Source organism: Arachis stenosperma, chromosome 2 (genome assembly GCF_014773155.1).
Source record: "Arachis stenosperma cultivar V10309 chromosome 2, arast.V10309.gnm1.PFL2, whole genome shotgun sequence".
NCBI lineage: Eukaryota > Viridiplantae > Streptophyta > Magnoliopsida > Fabales > Fabaceae > Arachis > Arachis stenosperma.
This window is the reverse complement of record NC_080378.1, coordinates 2740580-2762440: the sequence shown is the minus strand read 5'-3', so window position 1 is coordinate 2762440 and position 21861 is coordinate 2740580. Positions and strand designations below refer to the sequence as shown.

Below are 21861 nucleotides of genomic sequence, written 5' to 3'. Positions count from 1 at the left end.
GGCTTATTTATTTCTTCCTTTTCTTGTTTCTACATGAAGGTGGCTACCATGCTTGTGGATTCTGGTGGATTGTCAAGCTTACCAGCACTGCTTTGAATATCATGTGATTTCTTAAACTTCACACCTAGTCTTAATAATTTAGAAAGCAAAAATAAAAAAATAAAACAAACACTACATAAGAAGACTAATAAAAATACAAAAATTATTACCATAGATAAGCTAGCTATCAACACGTGTAGGCGTGAAAGTCAATGTCAATTGCCAACAAATTATAACCTTATATTATTACCATAACTAGAGTGAGACCCGCGCAATGCGCGAAAAAGTAGATTATTTATACTATATAGTATATTTTAATAAATGTTATATTAAAAATATTTTAGAGAACATATTATAAATAGATTTTGAATTTATTTATTTTTAAAAAAGACATAAGTTATTTATATTAGAGCTATACAAAGCTGCATTTTCTTTTTTTTTTCATTTTTCGATTTGCATTAATGGCTACACTTTGTCTTTTCTTGCGATTTTTTTGTTTATAAATAATGAAAAAAAATAAATGAATGAGAATGAAAAACATATAAAAATGTTATATTAAATTTAAGGAATTTTTGACAATTAGTATAAGAGATTAAGAAATAAAGAGTAATAAGAGTCTTAATATGTATAAGTTGTAGAATTTGAATATTTGTAACTGAAATTTTTTGTAATTATTATTATTATGACACTTTTAATGTATGTTTATTGCATTTAATTAGTACTTGATATTTCAATTGAATAATAATAGATAAGAGTTTTTTGTTTTAATTTTTTAAAAGATTTTACTAAATAGTGATTGGTTGATTTTCATCTAGTAATTTTGGGTATTAACTCTCCCGGTCTTTCATTACCACAATCCTTCTACAACAAAGAGAATAAAATATGGTCAAAGAAAGATAATCCATTCTAAGTAAATTGTGGAAGTAATACTGTACATGTGGAATAACAATTTGAAAAAGAGGAACACGTAAATGTAAACTGTAGAAGAAGAAGTACTCCACATGTAAAATAACAATTTATAATTTGATGATGAAATATTGCAATCAATAGTATATAGGGAGCAATAATTTTAAATGCACATTAATTTTGGTTGTGACGGTTAGACAGAACCGTTTACAAAAGAGGAATACATAAACTTGTGCTACTTGCAATGAGTTCACAATTAAAATGTTATTATTTATAAAAAATAAATAGAGCTATTGAAAATGATATTGAACAATGAGAAGAGTAAACGGAAAAGTTGAAAATCTTTAGGAAGACACCTGGGACAAATTTCCTACGTTGGCGGTGCCGAATGGTAACGTTAGTTTGAGACCCAGAATTGACAGGGAAACCGCAAGAGGAGGAATGGAGTTTGCCCTGATTTCTGCAATTTATGCAATGCGGTTTCGCCGGAGATGGACATCGACAATTTGTTTTGAGGAAAAAACAATGGCTTATGGAATTGGAAGAGGATAGGGGAAATAGGATGGGACCGAAAGAGGATGGAGGAAATAGGATCTTGGTACGAAGAAGTGCTAAGAGGGTGAGGGTTCGAGAAAGGTAATAAACTCTTTGGTTGAGAGCTTTTTGTTGGGGTAAATATTAATTTGTGTTTTTGTTGTTTTAGAAATAAAAATTGATTTGGAAAAAGTTAATTTGTTGGTTTTTATTGTGTTTTTTAGTTGTTGTGTGTTTTTTTTTATGTAAAAATAAAAGTTGATTTGACAAGATTTAAGTGGTGAATTCTAAAATTTTGCCAAGTAAGCGTTGGTGCTGACATGGCGTTAATAGAAGAAAAGAAATAACTTAGAAGCAATGTGGTACCTACTTTTATATATTAAGAATAGAATAGATACCATGATCCATGTGCAGCTTCATGCTCCTTGGTTTTATATAATTTCTTTCCACAGAGACTAGTGTCAGTTGATATATTTTTGCTATTTAACAATGTGTTGCTTCTTTCAAACAAGAACTATCAAATGGAGTTAGTGCAGAGCCAGCTAAGCACTCCACTGATACCGAATTTTTTATAGTTACCTTGGAAACCGATACCACGTGATATCATGTAGGACAACTTCTTTGAAGAAAACCCCTCTATTGAGTTGACTACACCCTGCAACCATTCTTCTCTTACCTTTCTCTGCAAATCCATTCATTTTCTGTTGTTGAGATCATATCATGGCTGGTGCACTTGTTGGTGGAGCTTTTCTCTCTGGCTTCATTAACGTTGTCTTTGACAGGCTCCTTGCAAAAGATGCGGTCAACTTGGTCCTGGGAAAGAAGCTTGGCGCTGACTTGGTTGAAAGGCTGAAGACTGCTCTGTTGGGTGCTGAAGCTCTTGTTGCTGATGCTGAGTTGAAGCAGTTCAGTAATCCATCTGTGAGGAAGTGGCTCGATAGTCTCCGGGATGCTGTTTACTGTGCTGACGACTTGCTGGATGCTGTCCTCCTCAAAGCCACCACTCAAAAGAATGCAAGTTCTTCCTGGTCCCTTAGCTTCTTCATCAACCGAGATAGGGATGAAATGGTAGACAAGATGGAAGGGATGGTTAGAAGAATAGAGGATCTTGGAAAACAAAAAGATTTGCTTGGTCTTGAAAAGATTCCCACTGGTAGCTCATCATGGAGGACTCCGACCAGTTCTCTTGTAAGAGGGAGTGTGTATGGCAGGGAGGATGACCAGAAGGCCTTAGTCCAAATGCTGATTGACAACAGTGAGCATCACCTGTCTGTGATAGCTATTGTTGGCATAGGTGGGGTTGGTAAAACAACTTTAGCCCAATGGCTGTACAACAATCAGGAGGAGTTCATGAAGGGATTTGATCTGAAAGCATGGGTTTGCGTTTCGGAGAAGTTTGAAGTTGTTGAGACTACAAGGAATGTCATAAAGCAGCTCCATGGAGGTACTTGTAGTCTCAATGATTTCAATTCACTTCAAAATGCTTTGAAAGAAGAATTGTCCAATAAGAAGTTCTTTCTTGTTCTTGATGATGTTTGGAGTGATGATGCTGACAAATGGAGTAATTTTATGACGCCTTTCCAATATGGGAAGAAGGGAAGTATTGTTCTTCTGACTACTCGCGGGAAAAATGTTGCTCTAGCAGTTCAGAACTGTCGCCCTTATTTTCTGAAAGGGTTGTCAGAAGACTATTGTTGGTCAGTGTTTGCTAACAATGCATCTTTTCCAGAATCAAATGGGAGTGCAGCACTTGAAGAAATAGGTAGAAAGATTGTCAAGAAATGTGATGGGTTGCCATTAGCTGCAGAAACACTTGGTCGCTTGTTACGTACTAAGCATGATGTTGAGGAATGGAACAAGATACTAATGAGTCATATTTGGGAATTTTCGGTGGAGAAGAGTAAGATTATTCCAGCATTACTGATAAGTTACTTCCATCTTTCTCCATATTTAAAGCGTTGTTTTGTTTATTGTGCTTTATTTCCCAAGGATTATAAATTTGAGAAAGATGAATTAATCCTTTTGTGGATGGCAGAAGATCTTTTACCACCACCAAAGAGAGGAGAGAGTTTAGAAGAAGTTGGTTGTGAGTGTTTTGATGAACTTACTTCCAGATTATTTTTGACAAAGATTCATTATTATTTTGTGATGCATGATCTGTTGCATGATTTAGCAATATTCCTTGCTGGAGATTTCTATTGCAACTCAGAAGAACTTGGTAAAGAGGAGCTAAAGATTCAGACTCGGCATTTGTTTGTAGATTTAAGTCATTGTAGCTCAAAACTTTATAATTCTATTTCTAAAGTAGAATCTTTGAGAACATTATTATTGTTTGGCGGTTTCTCATCTCCCAACTACAACATTGAAGCGGCAACATGTGAGATATTATCAAAGTGTAAATACTTGAGAGTTTTCTCCTTTGATAAACTTGATGAGGTGCCTAATTTAATAGGAGAATTGATCCATCTGCGCTACTTGGATCTCTCTTGGACTTATACCAAGACATTGCCAGAGTCTTTGTGCAAGTTGTGTAATTTGCAAACATTGAAGTTGAATCATTGTTCTAAGCTAACTACGCTGCCTAGTGGTTTGCATAATCTTGTGAATATGCAGCATCTTGATATTAGAAATACCTCTTTGGAAGAAATGCCCAGGAAAATGAGCAAATTGAATCAGTTGCACGTTTTAAGTTACTTTGTGGTTGGCAAGCACAAAGACAATGGAATCCAGGAGTTAGGAGGGCTGGAAAATCTTCATGGATCCGTTGAGATTAAGAAGTTGGAGAATATTGTTGATGTGAATGAAGCAAAGAGGGCAAAGATAATGGATAAGAAGCACATTGATGAATTATGTTTGCAATGGTCTTCAGGTGATGATTTGGTTTCAAGTACACAACAAGAAAGAGACATGCTCGACAACTTGCAACCGCAGAATGGGTTGAAAGAGTTGAGAATATGGGGATACAAGGGTACAATATTTCCAGATTGGTTGGGGAACTGTTCCTACGAAAACATGACACGTGTATCTCTAAAGTCTTGCAAGAATTGCTGCATGCTGCCTTCACTTGGACAGCTGCCATCTCTCAAGTCCCTGCGCATTGAAGGTTTCCATCAGGTGAGGAGTATTGGGGAGGAGTTTTACAAGAATGAAGGAGATGATCATTCTTCGCATATTGCACCGTTTCCCTCACTTGAGACTTTGGAGTTTGATGACATGGCATGTTGGGAGGTGTGGCACGTATCTGAGTCGGAAACTTTTCCACAACTTAGGAAGCTTCAAATAAGAAGATGCCCAATGTTGAAGGAAAAGATGCGTAATCAGGTATTCTTCAGAATAGTTTCTTCTTTGTCGGATGTTTCCAAAGTTCGCAAACTACGTATAGGCGACGATATTATAGAACGGCACACCGAGGACATGTTTCTTGATGGGGATACTTTATCAATTAGGGGAAGTGAATCTGTGAGGGAGTCTGCATGGAAGGCAATGATGAGCATCAACCATCTACGTTGCCTCCAAGAAATACACATCTTGAGCTGTATAAAACTAGAATTCCCCCAGCTACAGCAGCACAAGTATGATTTGGTAGAGCTACAAATAAAAGACAGCTGTGATTCACTGACCTCCTTGTCGTTAGATGCCTTTCCCAATCTCAAGAATTTGGAGATATCATGGTGTATGAATCTGGAATCAGTGTCAATGTCAGAGGCACCACACGCTGCTCTTCAACGTCTCTCCATTGCTTTCTGCGACAAATTAGTGTCATTTGCAGGAGAAGGACTGGCTGCACCCAACTTGACTCATCTTCAAGTCACATGTTGTGAGAAGTTGGAGGCATTACCACGTGACATGAAGAGTTTACTCCCAAGTTTACAGTCTCTCGAGATATATGGTTGCCCAAACATTTGCAGGTTGCCAGAGGGTGGTTTGCCGCCTAACTTGAAAGGACTTGATGTGGGAATTAGCGAACAACAAATGAGGGATCTATCATGGATGGGCAACTTGCACGCCCTCACTCATCTTGAAATTGCAGGTTATGACTGCGACAACATAAAGTCATACCCAGAGGTGGGTTCGCTGCCTCACCTTCCCTCCCTTACCACTCTCAAGATATGCTGGTTTAAGAATCTGGAGACATTGGAGTGCAACGAGCTTCTCCGCCTCACCTCCCTTCAACAACTACACATAGATTGGTGTCCTAAGATAGAGAATATGCAAGGAGAAAAGCTGCCTCCCTCTCTCTTGCTACTTCAAATTGATCAGTGTTGTTTGCTGGGAGAACACTGCAAGAACAAGCATCAACTAATCTGGCCCAAAATTTCCCACATCCCTGACATTAAAGTCTTCTAAACAGGGATTTCTGAGCAGGTAATTCTCTAATCTTCATGATTCACACATGCTACCACAATTAAATTCACACATACACAAGTCATACTTATTAACACTCATATTTTTCAAGTCATACTTATTAAAACTCATACTTATTAAAACATTTGCAGGTTGGCAGAGGGTGGTATGCCGCATAACTTGAAATCACTTGTTGTGGGATTTTGCGAGCAACAAATGAAGGATCTTCAATTGAAAAATATTCTCTTTCTTTAGACAACATTAACTAGTTGAACTCATATGCCAACTGGAAAATATTCTTTTCTTTCATTTATTAGGGAAGCTCTCAGCTTGCAGTTGTAGTTCAAGAAATATCTTTTGTTTCTCTAACAAAGTCATTGGCTCATTGCTATCTGTAATACTTATTAACCTTCATATTTTTCAATAAAATCACCTTTACAAAAGAAGATAAGAATCAACATGAAACAAAAATTCAAAGACACTGAATATCTTTTGTGTATCCAACATTTAAGAATATTTTTAGATGTATTAAACAAAGAGTTTGATTTACATGGGCATCCAAATATATTCATGCGTTTAGAAGACTTTTGAAGTAATGAGTTTGAAAATTAGTTACCAGAAGCTGTGTTTACTGAGTTTGGCTTCATGTTAGTATCTACACTAGAATGAACAAGATAGAAAAGGAAGACACGATGGACAAAGTTGGAGTGGCACTTCTTAATGAAAAGCTTCTGTTTTTGTTGGTATGTTTCTCTATCCCTCTCCATAATTTTATTTTTGCTGTTTTGCACAGAGAAAAAACAAAATAATAGCTTAATTTAGGGAAAGAAAAGAGTTATAAAATGGTGTTCCTGTCTTTGTCAATTCTTTATGATCAGAGTCAGTTGTTGTGCTGCAAGATTCATATAGGAATAATAAAAGGAATCAGCATGCATGAGCTATATAAGCTTTCAAAATAGAAGGATCAAGTTATTGTTATGTAGTCGTTTTTTTTTTAAACCACAGTTTGAATCATTACATAAAAAGAATAGTATTAGATGCCTATAATAAACTATTTCTAATATTAAGAGAAATGGTTCTGTAATAATAACTATTTCTTCCTTTCTGGATTTTGATACATCATCAGACAGATTCACAAGGTGATGAAGGTATGTAGCTAATGCGGACATGATTCAAGGATATGCTTTCTACATTTGAAGATGACAATCCCGTACCTGAAATAGTCATTAGAAGATGAAGTTCTGGTGCTGCCATCAGGAGCAATTTCATTCCTATCAACTTTACTGACTGATCTTTATCTTGGTATGTGCAGTTTGTACATATATTAAGCTGCAGTGGGATTCAAATGATTCAAGAAAAAGCATTGTCATAGAATATTTGATCTTTTTGGACTGAATTGAAGAGGATAGCTACAAATATACAGGGTTATTTTTATGTAAAGTAAGTGTATTATGTGTATGGAAAAATTTTTCCTTTTATAACTTGTAGTATTATAACCATCAATCACTTTAGTTTCTTTATAACTAGAGTGAGACCCGCGCAATGCGCAAAGAGATAGATTATTTATACTATATAGTATATTTTAATAAATGTTATATTAAAAATATTTTAGAGAACATATTATAAATAGATTTTGAATTTATTTATTTTAAAAAAGACGTAGGTTATTTATATTAGAGTTATACAAAACTGCATTTTCATTTTTTGATTTACATTAATGGATACACTTTGTCTTTTCTTGTAGCTTTTTTGTTTGTAAATAATTAAAAAAATAAAAGAATGAGAATGAAAAACATATAAAAATGTTATATTAAATTTAAGAAATTTTTGACAATTAGTATGAGAGATTAAAAAATGAAGAGTAGTAAGAGTGTTAATATGTATAAGTTGTAGAATTTGAATATTTGTAACTGTAATTTTTTATAATTATTATTATTATGACACTTTTAATGTATGCATGTTTATTGAATTTAATTAATACTTGATGTTTCAATTGAATAATAATAGATAAGAGTTTTTTGTTTTAATTTTTTTAAAACATTTTACTAAATAGTGATTGGTTGATTTTCATCTTTTGCCAAGTCATTAGAATTGCTGATGTGGCATCATTAACAAAGAAAAGACGGCTTAAACTCATTGTGGATATTATATTAAATTTAAGGAATTTTTTACAATTAGTATGAGAGATTAAGAAATGAAGAGTAGTTAGAGTCTTAATATGTATAAGTTGTAGAATTTGAATATTTGTAACTAAATTTTTTTATAACTATTATTATTATAACACTTTTAAGGTATGTTTATTGCATTTAATTAGTACTTGATGTTTTAATTAAATAATAATAGATAAGAATTTTTTGTTTTAATTTTTTTAAAATATTTTACTAAATAGTGATTGGTTGATTTTCATCTTTTGCCAAGTCATTAGAATTGCTGATGTGGCATCATTAGTAAAGAAAAGATGGCTTAAACTCATTGTGGAGAAAGTTGGTATCAGCTTTTAAATAGATAGATAGATAGATAGATAGATAGATAGATAGATAGATAGATAGATAGATAGATAGATAGATAGATGCAAAAGATTTCATTTTCATCCTACATAGCAAACAATTACAACAAATTATACAAATTTTTTCCTATTAATTAGCTATGAGTAGCAACAATTAGAATAAAACATGTTATAAAATAATTTGTACTCACCTAAAGTGAAAGCTGAATTGGCAATACTTCTTAATTTAAGATATAGCTTTCTTTTCAATGTTGTAAAATTATTATTGAAGTAATTTTTTTTAAAAAAAATTATCCCATGAAGTATTAAAAATACAAATAGGCTTCTCAATTTCTTTCTCAACAATTTGGTTTAACTAATGGATTAGACAATCTTATTATACAATAAAATTGGAAAGATATCATATTTTTCTACGGATTGCAAAATTACTATTCATGTGATTTTTTGACCAAAAAATTATCCTTTTTTTTACTGATTTTTATGATTTTAAATATAATACAAAATATTTTATTTAAATCCTACTTAATGATTCGTAAACAATTACAAAAGAATTTTTTTAATTCGTACCAAAAATCAATACAAAAAACAGAACAAAATATGTTAGAAGATTCTTTTGTACTAACCTGAACTGGAAGCTAAATTGGCACTCCTCTTCGACAGGAGATATTGCTTTCTCCTCATTCTTGTTTGTCTAAATTGGATATATCTAAGTGTTTCAAATAATTGTATTTCTACATTTTTAAAATAGGCATCAAAATCACCTTATGAATCAATTTAAAATAAAATAAGGAAGGTGCAATCATATGTTGCAGGCACATATCTTCTTGTCTTTTTTTTTTTGAAAGGATTGCTCTCCGTCTCTTTAATCTAGCAATTTTAGGTATTAACTCTTTCAGAGTCTGTCATTACTACTGCAAATCCTTCTACAACAAAGAGAATAAGACATAGTCAAAGAATGATAATCTATTCCAAGTAAATTGTGGAAGCAATATTGCACATGTAAAATAACAATTTGAAAAAGAAGAACACATAAATGTAAATTGTGGAATAATTTTAAATGCACATTAATTTTAGTTGTGACTGTTGGACAGAACCCGTTAAAAAAAAAGAGGAATACATAAACCTGTGCTACTTGCAATGATTTCACAATTAAAATATTATTTATAACAATAGAATGAGAAGAGTAAACGACAAATTTAAAAATCTTTAGGAAAATACCTGGGAAGAATGGTGGCGTTGGCCTGAGATCCAGAATTGAGCTCCGGCAGGAAACCCGCAGTTCCACTGAAGATGGACATCGCGATAGACAATTTGTTTCGAGGAAAAAACAATGGCTCATGGGACCGGAAGAGGATGTAGGTAGGAAAAAACAATGGCAAAACAATGGCTCATGGGACCGAAAGAGAATGTAGGTAGAAAAAAACAATGGCTCATGGGATGGGACCGGAAGAGGTGCGAAGAGGAAGAGGGATTCTAGAAGTATGAGAAAGGGAAGGGGTTTTTTTGAGTAAATGTTAATTTGTGTTTTTGTTGTTTTAGAAATAAGGATTGATTTGGAAAAAGTTAAGTTGTTGTTTTTATTGTGTTTTTTAGTTTTGTTTTATATTTTTTTTTTTGTTTGAAATAAGCTATTCCACCGATTTGATTTGGCAAGATTTGATTGGTTGATTCTAACATTTTGCCAAGTAAATAATATTGTTGACATGGCGTTCGTAGAAGAAGAGGAATAGCTTCAAAGTAATGTGGATAAACTTATATATCTACTTTTATATATTAAAAATAGATTGCTCTAGTTCTGTTCTGACTTCCTGTTTTTGGGTGTCATTTCGTTTCACTGCTTTGTGTTTCAGGAGATACTTTGAAGATCAAGCACCACTTCTCTTGAGAGCATTGCAGTTCTGGCTAGAATGGATCTTGAATGCCAGTTTCAGTCAAAACAAGCAAAAGAAATGAATCATTTTCCACCTTTACTTTCGTTTTTCCAAAGAAAACATAAGATTGAAAGATAACGGATGCCATTATGAAAATGAGTAATAGCACATGGGGAGAAAAGATGATAAAGTTGCTATTAGCATGAAGGAGCATAACAGGTGAAGGAGTTGTGAAGAATGTCATGAGCTGCGGAAAATGGCAGGGGAAAAGCTGCCTTCCTCTTTGTTATTGCTTCAAGTTGAATGGTGTCCTTTGTTGGCAGAAGGCTGCCAGATGAAGAAACAATATCAGTTGCAGAAAAGGAGAGGGAAGCTTGAAAGCTAAATATGCAGAGTTGATAAGCTTGTTTGTGTGAAATTGTGTTGAGAGCTCAGATTGAACTTTGTATCTTGGAGGCTTCATCATGATTCTATATAGTGCAAAATCTCACCTCTTGATTTGATATAGTTTTACTAACAAAAACAAAGAAGCTGCACATTGCCACATTTCTTTTATTTAATATAATTATTTACAGCAAATTAAGTTAAGATCAATTTTTTAACAGGTTTGATAAATTTCAACTAAAGAATTTCTATAGTTCTCTGCAATTAAACATCAGTTTCACCATGACTCATTATTCTTTCATTACTTTTACTTTTCTTTCTTGTTTGATTTTTATTAACTAGCATTATAATTTATAAATGTCACTGAAATGATAAGGAGTAAGATAAAATAAAACTGACTATTTTCTTCGCTTCAGTTTTTTGCATTGTGCTGAGCATGATTACAGATTTCTTATGTCTTTTAATTTTAAGAGTTTAATTTTATACATTTACAGCGGTAAAATTCAGTCAAGCAATCATATCTGTATTTTTGGATGACTATTTTCACCGTCAATGAAAATAGTAGTTATTTTTATTTTTTAATGATGTGGTATTGCATGATTTTTTTTTGGTAACTAGTGTTGCATGATTGAATACACACGTAAAATCACACACTATCATTAAACCCACTTCTTTCATTTTACTTCCTTCTCCTTCTCTACTCTATTTTATTCATTCAAATTTCACTTATGACAACCCTAAATCATGGAGTTTTAACTTAATGAGTGAGGAAAGTGTTCAACTTTTGAGTTCTGGTTATTATTAAGGCTTCAAGGTAACTCTTTGACTCAATAATTAGTTATATCTCAAATTTTTATCATCCCAATACTTGTGGGTATAACAAAATCCGAAATTAGGGTTATTAGGTTAGAAAATTTGGGGTATTTGTCAAAGTGAGGAAGATTATGTTAATTGACAATATTAGTAGCTCACAAATATTATTATTGTCATATTTCTAGAATTGTAAGATTATTGGACATCATTTGGTAGCTCGTTGACACGCTCAGAGTTGTTTCCGGTTCTTTGGAATCAAGTTGTGAGTAGATATTATGTCTATAATTGTTTTTTAAATATATTATTATCAATATTTATATTGAATCATTATTTTTAAAGTTTGAAAATATTTGATTATTGTGATTTTTGAATTTTTGAAATAAATATTGATTTATGAAACTTATAATTTTATAAAAATACACACGGGACGATATTTATATATTTTGTAAAGCATACGTGTTTTAATAGTCATTTCAATTATTTGCCTATTTAAATGTTTCAACTATTCAACTATTTATTAAAATATTAGCTGGGTTGTGAAAAAAGTCTGAAACCTTCCTCAAGTTGCAATTTTAATTTGTTACATCTCTTGGAAATAAAAACACAGAAGAGTAACCTTGAAGGCATCTACCACTTGAAGTCAATGTCTATGCTATATTGCCAAATGCCAACATATTTTAAGCTCATACTATCCATTATTGTTATTAATAATGATATGAATTGATATCATATAATGATGATCCTACATTAAATTATATAGTTAATTAATTTCCACAAAGACTGGTTTCGGTTGGTCACCCTTTTGCTATTTGAATATTGTGTTTCAACCTTCAAAGAAGAATATAGAAATGAAGTAAATATCTCTCTCTTCCTTACATTCTGAGAATCCAATCACTCACTGATTCATTTGCTGTTGTTGTGATCTGTAATTCTGTATCATATCATGGCTGAAGCACTTGTTGTTGGAGCTTTAGTTTCTGGCTCCATCAGCCTTGTTCTTAACAGGCTCATTTCACCTGAGTTTGTCAACTCGGTGGTGAGCAAGAAGCTGAACCGCAAGTTGGTTGAGAGGCTCAAGACTGCTCTCTTGGCTGCCAAAGCTCTGGCTGCTGACGCCGAGCAGAAGCAGTTTGGAAACGATCATGTGAGGAAATGGCTTGATAGTCTCAGGGATGCTCTCTACACTGCTGATGACTTGCTGGACCGTGTCTTCATCAAAGCTCGAATTTGCAAGAAGGTACGCATTCGCCTTCCTCTCCGCCTTAATTTATCTGTTAGGAAGATGGTGGCTAAGATAAACGAGGTGGTTAAAAGAATAGAAGATCTTCAGAAACTTAAAGATAGCCTTGGTCTCAAAGAGATTCCAACGGGTAGCTCCTCATGGAGAACTCCATCCACTTCTCTTGAAAGGGGGACTGTCTATGGCAGGGATGATGACAAACAGGCATTAATCAAGATGCTAAATGACAACAATGATCATAACTTGTCCGTCATCTCCATTGTTGGTATGGGTGGGGTTGGTAAAACTACTTTAGCACAATGCCTGTACAACAATAAGGATTTGATGGACGGGGTTGATCTGAAAGCATGGATTTGTGTTTCTGAAAATTTTGATGTTGTTGAGACTACTAAGAATGTTATAAAGGGGATCTCTTCAGGTGTTTGTAGTCTTGACAACTTTGATCTACTTCAGCAAGATTTGAAGAAAAAACTGTCAGAAAAGAAGTTCTTCATAGTTTTGGATGATGTTTGGAGTGAAGATGCTGACAAGTGGAATAGTTTTATCACCCCTTTTCAACATGGGACAAAGGGAAGTACTATTCTCCTAACTACCCGCAAGGTAAATGTTGGTCGAATAGTCCAACACTATCACTCTTACACTCTCAAGGAACTGTCAGACGATTATTGTTGGTCTATTTTTGCTGACAATGCATCCTTTCCTGAGTCAAATGGGAGCTCAGAACTGGAAGAAATAGGTAGAAAGATTGTCGAGAGGTGTGATGGTTTGCCATTAGCTGCAGAAACACTTGGACGCTTGTTGCACTCAGAGCATCGTGTTGAAGAATGGAATAGAATACTATCGAATGACATTTGGGAATTTCCTATGTCAAACAGTAAAATTGTTCCTGCATTGTTAATAAGTTACTATCATCTTCCTGCACATTTAAAACGCTGCTTTGTTTATTGTTCGTTGTATCCTAAAGATTATCAATTTGATAAAGATGAATTAATCTTGCTATGGATGGCTGAAGATCTTTTGCGACCTCCAAAGAGGGGAGAGACTTTAGAAGAAGTTGGTTGCGAGTGTTTTGATGACTTGTCTTCAAGACTATTTTTCAAGCAGGCTGAGCACTATGCTAGGAAGTATTTTGTGATGCATGATCTCATGCATGACCTGGCAACTTTTCTTGCTGGAGATCTTTATTGTAGATTCTCAAAAGAACTTGGTGAAAAGGAAGAGAGGAATATTCTAACTCGTCATTTGTCATACACTCATTCAATCCCTGAGAAAGCATGCTCCTCTAGTGAAATAAAATCTTTGAGGACATTATTATATATCAATGATATACCTTATATCCGGGATGAGCGCGCAACATTACCATATGACATATTGTCAAAGAACAAATACTTGAGAGTTTTGTCCTTTGATAGACTCAATATATTTCCTGATTCAATAGGTAAATTGATCCAACTGCGCTATTTGGGTCTCTCTAGAAGTGATGTTCAGATATTGCCCGAGTCACTGTGCAATTTGTGTAATTTACAAATATTAAAGCTAGCAGATTGTTCAAAGCTGACTATGCTGCCCAATGGCATGTGTAATCTTGTGAATTTGCAGTGTCTTGATATAAGGGGTACTCCTCTGAAAGAAATGCCAAAAGGAATGGGCAAATTGAAACAGTTGCACATTTTAAGCAAGTTTGTGGTGGGAAAGCAAGAAGACAATGGAATTCAAGAGTTAGGAGGGCTTTTAAATCTTCATGGATCACTTGAGATTGAGAAATTGGAGAATGTGGTTGATGCCAATGAGGCAAGGAGTGCAAGGATAATAGAAAAGAAGCACATTGACAAGTTATTGTTGAAATGGTCTCTGTCTTCAGGTGATGATATGGTTTCAAACACACATACTGATGAACAAGATATACTTTGGGGCTTGCAACCACACACTGGCTTGAAACAGTTGACTGTTGATGGATACAAAGGTAAAATATTTCCAGATTGGATTGGGCATTCCTTCTACCAAAACATGACAAGTGTATCTCTCAAGTCTTGCAAGAATTGCTACATGCTGCCTTCACTTGGACAGCTGCCATCTCTTAAGTCCCTCCGTATTGAAAGGTTTGATCAGATGAAGAGCATTGGCAAGGAGTTTTACAAGAATGAAGGCCATCAACATTCTTCACCTATTGCACCGTTTTCCTCACTGGAGGAATTGATATTTTATAATATGCCAAGTTGGGAGGAGTGGCACTTACCTGACTCAGAAGCCTTTCCTCAGCTTAAGAGCCTTGAAATAAGAGATTGTCCAATGTTAAAGGGAGATATGCTTAATCAGGTATTAATGAGAATCGTTTTTTCCTCATCGGATGTTTCCAAAGTGAGCCAACTGGAAATACAAGAAGATGGTGAAAGATGGTATAAAAAGATGAGCCTTGATGAGGATAGTTTATCAATTAGGGGATTTGAATGTGTGGTGGAGTGTGCATTTATGGCAAGGATCATCCACCATCTAACTTCCCTCCAAGAAATAGAAATCTCAGGGTGTTCATCTGTTGTATCCTTGGGGGGCAATTGTTTACCCAAATCTTTGCAAAAGCTCAAAATCTTTAATTGCCGCCAAATTGAATTACTCCAGCAACAACACAAGTATGATTTGGTAAACCTACAAATATATGAAAGCTGTGCTTCACTGACTTCATTGTCATTGGATGCCTTTCCCAATCTCGAGAATCTGGAGATAGAATGGTGTTCAAATCTGGAATCAGTGTCAATGTCAGAGCCACCACACACTGCTCTTCAACGTCTCACAATCAGTCAATGCTCCAAATTTGTGTCATTGCCATCTGACATGAATAGTCTTCTCCCAAACTTACACTCTCTGGACATACAAGGTTGCCCAAACATTTGTAGGTGGCCAGAGGGTGGTTTGCCGGCTAACCTGAAAGAGCTTAGTGTAGGAGATTGCGAGGAACAAGTGAGGGGTCTATCATGGTTGGGCAACTTGGACAACCTCACTCATCTTACCATCTCAGATCATCACAGTGTGAGCAGAATAAAGTCATACCCAGAGGTGGGTTGGCTGCCTCGCCTTCCCTCCCTTACCACTCTACATATCCAAGCGTTTGATAATCTGGAGACATTGGAATGCAATGAGCTTCTCCGCCTCACCTCCCTTCAACAATTGCATATTTCATGGTGTAAGAAGCTGGAGAATATTGCAGGAGAAAAGCTGCCTCCCTCTCTCTTACTACTTCAAATTGATGCCTGTCATTTGCTGCGCAAACGCTGCAAGAACAAGCATCAACAAATTTGGTCCAAAATTTCCCACATTCCCACCATTCAAGTCGATGGCAAGCAAATTTTCTGAGTAGAGGCTTCTGAGCAGGTAATTCTCTAACCTTCATGTTTGTCATGCTACCACAATTAAATTCACACATGCATAAATTTCCTTTTCCTTCAAGTCAATTTTTTTTCTCTTTCTTTAAACAACATTAACCACTTGAACTCATATGCCAACTGGAAAATTTGCATTCTTTTCTTTCACTTATGGGGAAAGCTCTCAGTTTGCAGTTGTAGTTAAAGAAATATCCTTTCTTACTCTCAGAAACAGTCTTTGCTATATGTAATAGTTGTTAACTCATATGTTTCAAAAGAAAATCACATTTAAAGAGGATGATAACAATTACCATGAAACAAAAATTGAAACACAGGGAATATCCTTTTTCCATGCATCCAACATTTGAGATTTTTTTAGATGTATTAAACAAATGGATGAATTAAATGTACTTTTTTAATGTTTTTACTTTTTACTATCTTCTGCAGGTAGCTTGTGTACATATTAAGATGTAATCCTATACACTGGCTATATATCTTCATTTAATTCTAAGTTCATTTGAGGTGGTAATTAAGCTGGATTAAGGTGTTGGGAACCAGATACTGTGTTTTCTGATTTTGGCTTTATGTTATTGAAAAGCAAGGACATGATGGAGAAAGTTAGAGCAGTGGCAGTTATTATTGCAAAGCTTTTGTTGTTGTTGGTACTTTTCTCTATTCCCCTCTATAATTTTATTTTTGCTGTTTGGAGAAGTGAGAAAATAAATGATAACAGAGTCAGCTGTTGTTTCTATCTTTGCCAATTCTTTATGATAACAGAGTCAGCTGTTGTGTTGCAAGATTCATATGGGACGGTAAAAGGAATCTGAAGGATCAATTTATTGATTTATAATATTTTTTTTTAATGAATCCTCTCAATATTTTTCTTTCAATTTTTTTGTAAAGTGTGAATTCTTACCATTCAATATTTTCTCTCACATGTTTTCTCTTGGTCCTACTTAGAGAGTATATGGTAAGGGTTCACACTTTACAAAAAAATTGACATAAAAAAATTGAAAGGATACATTCCCTCTTTTTTTTTACCATAGATGAATCATCTGTTAAAATTAATAGTGTTAGATGCCTATAATAAGCTATTTCTAATACTAAAGGTTCTGTAGTAATAACTATTTCTTCCTTTCTGGATTTTGACTCCTTATCAAACAGATTCTGAGGTGATGAAGGTATGCAGCTAAGGCAGTCAAGATTCAAAGATTATGCTCTCCACATTTGAAGGTGACAATCATGTACCTGAAATGATCATTATGAGAAGGTGAAGTTGTATAGTGATGCCATCAGCAAGAATTTCATTCCTATCACCTTCACTCAATGGTTTGTTCAGTTTGTACATATATCAAACCAATGGGTGCCATTTCTTTTCACTGTTGACTCTAAAACCAAACCAACGATCCAACATTGTGTTCATGAGGTTTTCACATAATTGTGTGTGTGGTTTTTGTGATGACAAACACTTTAAGTCTTAAAATGTTTTTTAATGTGTTTCAGAAGATCCACTGGGAAAGGGAAGTACATTTGAGGTTTAGTAACCAACCATATCTAAATTATCTTCATTCAATCCAAAGTTCAACAGAAGATGTGCTCTGTTTTAGCTTCAGGTTGGTATAGTTTCTCTATTCCTCCTTACAATTTACTTTTCCTATTTTTGTTGGGAGAAAGAAAAAGAGATGATGATAGCTTGATTTCAGAAGGAATTAGTTATATGTAGTTCAGGGAAAGATAGTGTTTCTACCTTTCCCATTTTTTAATGTATATGCTAAACTAAATGTACTATAAATATCAACTTAATTTTGGTTCCTTAAACAAAAAGATGCAACGTGTCTAATGCATTCAAGTTTATTACATGAATTTATAAATACATCCACTTTTGAAAATTGTGTGATTTCTTAAACTACACATCTAATCTAATAGTTGGTTGCTTTTTGTTCAAACATGTCATGAAGAGAATCATACTTTTACTAAATTGATAATTGAAATTCTACAATTTTGTGATGATACTATTGTTGAAATATTCTTTTAGAAGAGTTTCATATCATGTAAATACTTGCCTAAAGTTTTCGTGTCTCTTTTGACATTTAGTCCTGCTAACTACTTGAATAATATGCACTGGTATGGTTTAATTTTGATGTAATGGACCTCAATTTTCATTACCATATTGTTACTGGAATGATATTTTTTTTTCTTTTTCGGTTGCTTATGCAGTCACTGTAAATCTGCAGTCGGAGAGTGGTCCAATCTTGGTTTTGGCTAAAATTTTGATAGCAAGTTCTGGATGTACTATTTCATTCTGAATGGTTGGACGATTAAGATAAGATTTGGAGGGTGAGATATGGCTTGCACACGCAAAGTAGCTCTGGTTTTGTAAATTTTTCATGTTTTTGGTTCCCGTTTATATGCATTGGTGCTTGGTTGTTTTGATTTACTATAAGCATGATTTGTGAACTCATTTGAGATTCTCTTGTATCCATACTTGATTACAATGGTACTTGTTTTTTGGTCTGAATGATCCGTAGTTTTTACCTCTCACATTGACAGAGTTTTCCATGTTAAAATTTCGGTGTCTTGTCCCGATTTTTATTTTTCTGGTTTCTGTTATTTGTTGGCTGCCACTGTTTTGCGTATTGTTACGCCAATTATTCTCTCAAACAGGTATTCCAATTGATGATGTATTCGCCAAATCAATGTTTTCTGTTTCTGAAATTGGGAAGTTTTACCTTTAATATTTGGAATTTGTGTGCTTTTGCAACAGAAAAAGTACTTCTTTTCCCAAAAAGAAGAAAGAATGAAATTTACACAATTTGTTTGAGACATTATCTATGTATTCATGAAATTTCATATGAATAAATATAATAATTATTGCCTTAGAGGATTCTTATTTGCTAGGATGTATTTCTTATTGCTGACATGGCATTAGTAGTAGAAGCAAGATGTCTTAAAAGTAATGTGGGTAAACTTATTAATCAACTTTTATATATTAAGAATAGATGTTTAAAAGTGTGAGATAAAGTATGTGTTAAAAGATCATCAATCAACCAGCTTGTACTGAGGTACAAGATCATACTTTTACTAAATTCATAATTTAAATTTTACAATTTTGTGATCATGCTATTATTGAGTTGTTATGTTAAAAGATTCTGTAAAAGGAATCCGCATCATATGTTTTCAAACCATAGGCTCAAATTTACTACACTTCAATTCTTTTCTATTGATTGATACATGCAATTACGTGGCATTCTACAGGAAATAAATGAATTGTTTGATTATTTATTTACTAATAATACATAATTTTAATTTGAATGTTCCTTTTGAATTTTTGGTAACACCTAGATTTTAGATGAGCATATCTCTCTTATCATCTTCAGGTAGAAGAACTTGGGTTTTGTGATCAACAACTAGCTTGCAAGTAAACTTTCTGTGAAGGTAAACTATAAACTACATGCTACCACATGGGTATTTATATTTTACAATGCTTTATGTCATAGCATTTCTTATGGATTCCAACTGAAACAGATTTTCCTGGGATCTGAGGAGATTACTACTATGATCTAGGATGAGCTTTTAAAATTGTGTTGCAAAACCATTAAAATGCGTATGGGGTGGCCTCATCAGCATTTCAAGATAGAAGATTGTTCAGACCTCCTATTCTTAATTCTTGGAACATTCTCTTTTTCTCCCTCACAAAGCTTATATTGAAGATCTTTATTTTTATCTTAGGTAAGCTAAAATGTCTTCTAGTCTTCCAGTATTTTGATTTGTTTGTATAAATCTTTCTGTGACAACAAAAGGCTATCATGAGTTAGTGAAGAATTAAGAAAAAGCCATGAATTGAAAAGGCAAGATAGATTAGATGAAAAAACCATCAAGATGTTTGTTCCTGTTTGTATTTGATTCTGATTTTGAAAAGATAGATTAGAGTTCATTTCATAGGGAACTCAGGTCTGAGTTCACTTGTTCCTGATATTGGTATTGGTATTGGTGTTTATAATCTGGTTTGGTTACAATGAAAATTCCACTATAGTTTTGGTAAAAGACTGGATATAGGTCTCATTGCACTTATAGATTGAATCAGGATACATGGTTATGTCATTCTCTTTTCTCTTCCCACTATATTTTGCTAAATTAGATAGATTAGACAACAAGAAAAATCTCCTACATAACAGTTTATGTTTTAATCAGTCATTAATCAAATTTTAAAAATACCTTGATTCAACACCTTTTTTTTCTCAAGGCTAGCCAAACCACCAGAAATGTTATAATATTTGTTTATTTGGATTTCAAAAGATACCTTGAGGATTAAGCAGCAGTTGTCCTGAGAGCATTGCATTTCTGTTCTGAAATGTCTATATTGAAAATCTTTTCTTTCTAAGTTGTAGTATTATATGGCAATTAGATTATGCTTGTGATCACTTTATTTTTCTATCTAACTGCATTTAACTTCCTCTTTGCAATTTCCCCTTTTGGAATGATATTAGTTTCAGAAAAGGAAAGGGAAGCTTGAAAGCTAAACATATATATAGTGAATGTATTGAAGTTGTAGCTTCATTTTCTGAGAGAAAGAGTGCATCCTGTTGATCTTGTTGGTGGTGGTGTTTGAGTGAAATTGTGTTCTGACTTCTGAGAACTTAAGATTAAACTTCGTATCTTGGAGGCTTCATCATCCATTTGAAAGAAACTGTGAAAAGTCTCACCTTTTTGTTATTTTTTCATTTGATTATTTACAAACAAAGTTAAGATCATTATTAGCCAGTTTGATAAAAGTAAAATTTCATCACATACTTTCTCAGTGAAAATTCTTAAAGACTATATATATATAAAGAACTTATATTCCTCTGCGATTAAACATTAGTTTCACTGTGATGCATTATTCTTTCATTACTTTTCTTTCCTCCTATTTCCTTTTTTTTTTTAAACACTTGCAACATAAAATTAGATAAGGATTTCTTTTGTCCAAAAAACTCATTTTCAATTTTTTTTATTTTATCATCCAAAAAGAGATCCTTCTTTATAAAAGTTCAATATTCATCTTCATAATAGAAATGTCCTTGTATACTCTTTATAATCACATAATTTCCCAAAACAAAAACGGGGAAAAGATAACTCTAACCAAGCTTGGTTGGCTCTGGTTATTTCTCCTAAGCAAATTCTCTCTGTTGTTTTGCATACAGACTACTAATAAGTTGTTGAAAAGAGAATCTTGTCAACAAAACAGTAAAATATACGAGACTCAGAAGAGAGTTGTATACTTGTTAGAGATACACAATAATGAAATAATCATCACGATTCATTAGCCCCTAAACAACAAACGAAACAGACACAACAAAGAAACAAACCAGAACATAAAGGTTATCAATCCATGTTATCTCTGGCATTATCATCAACAACCAAAAGGATCAATACCACTCCACTCCTTGTAACTCAAAAAGGTCTTTTTTTGATTGATCTCAACACCTACTTCTTTATTGTTGAAAATTCTGTCCTTGCGTTCCAACTGAATGTTCCAAATCACTACTTCTTTATCTATCATAATATATTCAACAATGTACGATTTACAATCCTACATTATCCATTAATCCTGCTTTATCCATCATAATATATTCAACAACTTAAGATTTACAATCCTCTTTTCTTTTCTTAGAAGTAATCTTGAAGACAGAAAATTTTTAGTTCCATGCCAACATTTTAACCTCACTCTACCAATCTATTCTTAATACATAAGCATGCACCACATTACTTTTGAGACATTTCTTTCCTCCTACTAATGCCATGTCAACAATATTACTTACTTGGCACAACTTTAGAATCAACCACTCAATTCTTGCCAAATCAACTACTATTTCCAAATCAGCAAAAAAA

The 21861-nt window shown here is 33.7% G+C and overlaps 2 protein-coding genes across 4 annotated transcripts; both read left to right on the top strand.

Annotated features, from left to right (window-relative positions):
• The first annotated feature begins 1995 nt into the window (after positions 1–1995).
• On the top strand, positions 1996–7291 carry LOC130961341 (putative disease resistance protein At3g14460). 3 transcript variants are annotated; one of them, XM_057887175.1, is made up of 4 exons: positions 1996–3379; positions 3515–5844; positions 5976–6566; positions 6950–7291. In XM_057887175.1, exons 1-2 carry the CDS (start codon positions 2200–2202, stop codon positions 5824–5826), a joined length of 3492 nt encoding a protein of 1163 aa, XP_057743158.1. In that variant the 5' UTR covers positions 1996–2199; the 3' UTR covers positions 5827–5844; positions 5976–6566; positions 6950–7291. The 3 variants fall into 3 exon arrangements, with proteins under 3 accessions (XP_057743158.1, XP_057743157.1, XP_057743156.1); XM_057887174.1 differs by having other exon boundaries at positions 1996–5844; positions 6954–7291; XM_057887173.1 differs by having other exon boundaries at positions 1996–5844.
• Positions 7292–9754: 2463 nt separating this feature from the next.
• LOC130961222 (putative disease resistance protein At3g14460) lies at positions 9755–20152 on the top strand. The gene is made up of 8 exons (XM_057886973.1): positions 9755–9781; positions 11614–11659; positions 12351–16003; positions 16441–16655; positions 17158–17606; positions 18211–18330; positions 19371–19428; positions 19519–20152. The coding sequence occupies exons 1-3, from the start codon at positions 9755–9757 to the stop codon at positions 15983–15985; spliced, it is 3708 nt and encodes a 1235-aa protein (XP_057742956.1). The 3' UTR covers positions 15986–16003; positions 16441–16655; positions 17158–17606; positions 18211–18330; positions 19371–19428; positions 19519–20152.
• Positions 20153–21861: the final 1709 nt, after the last annotated feature.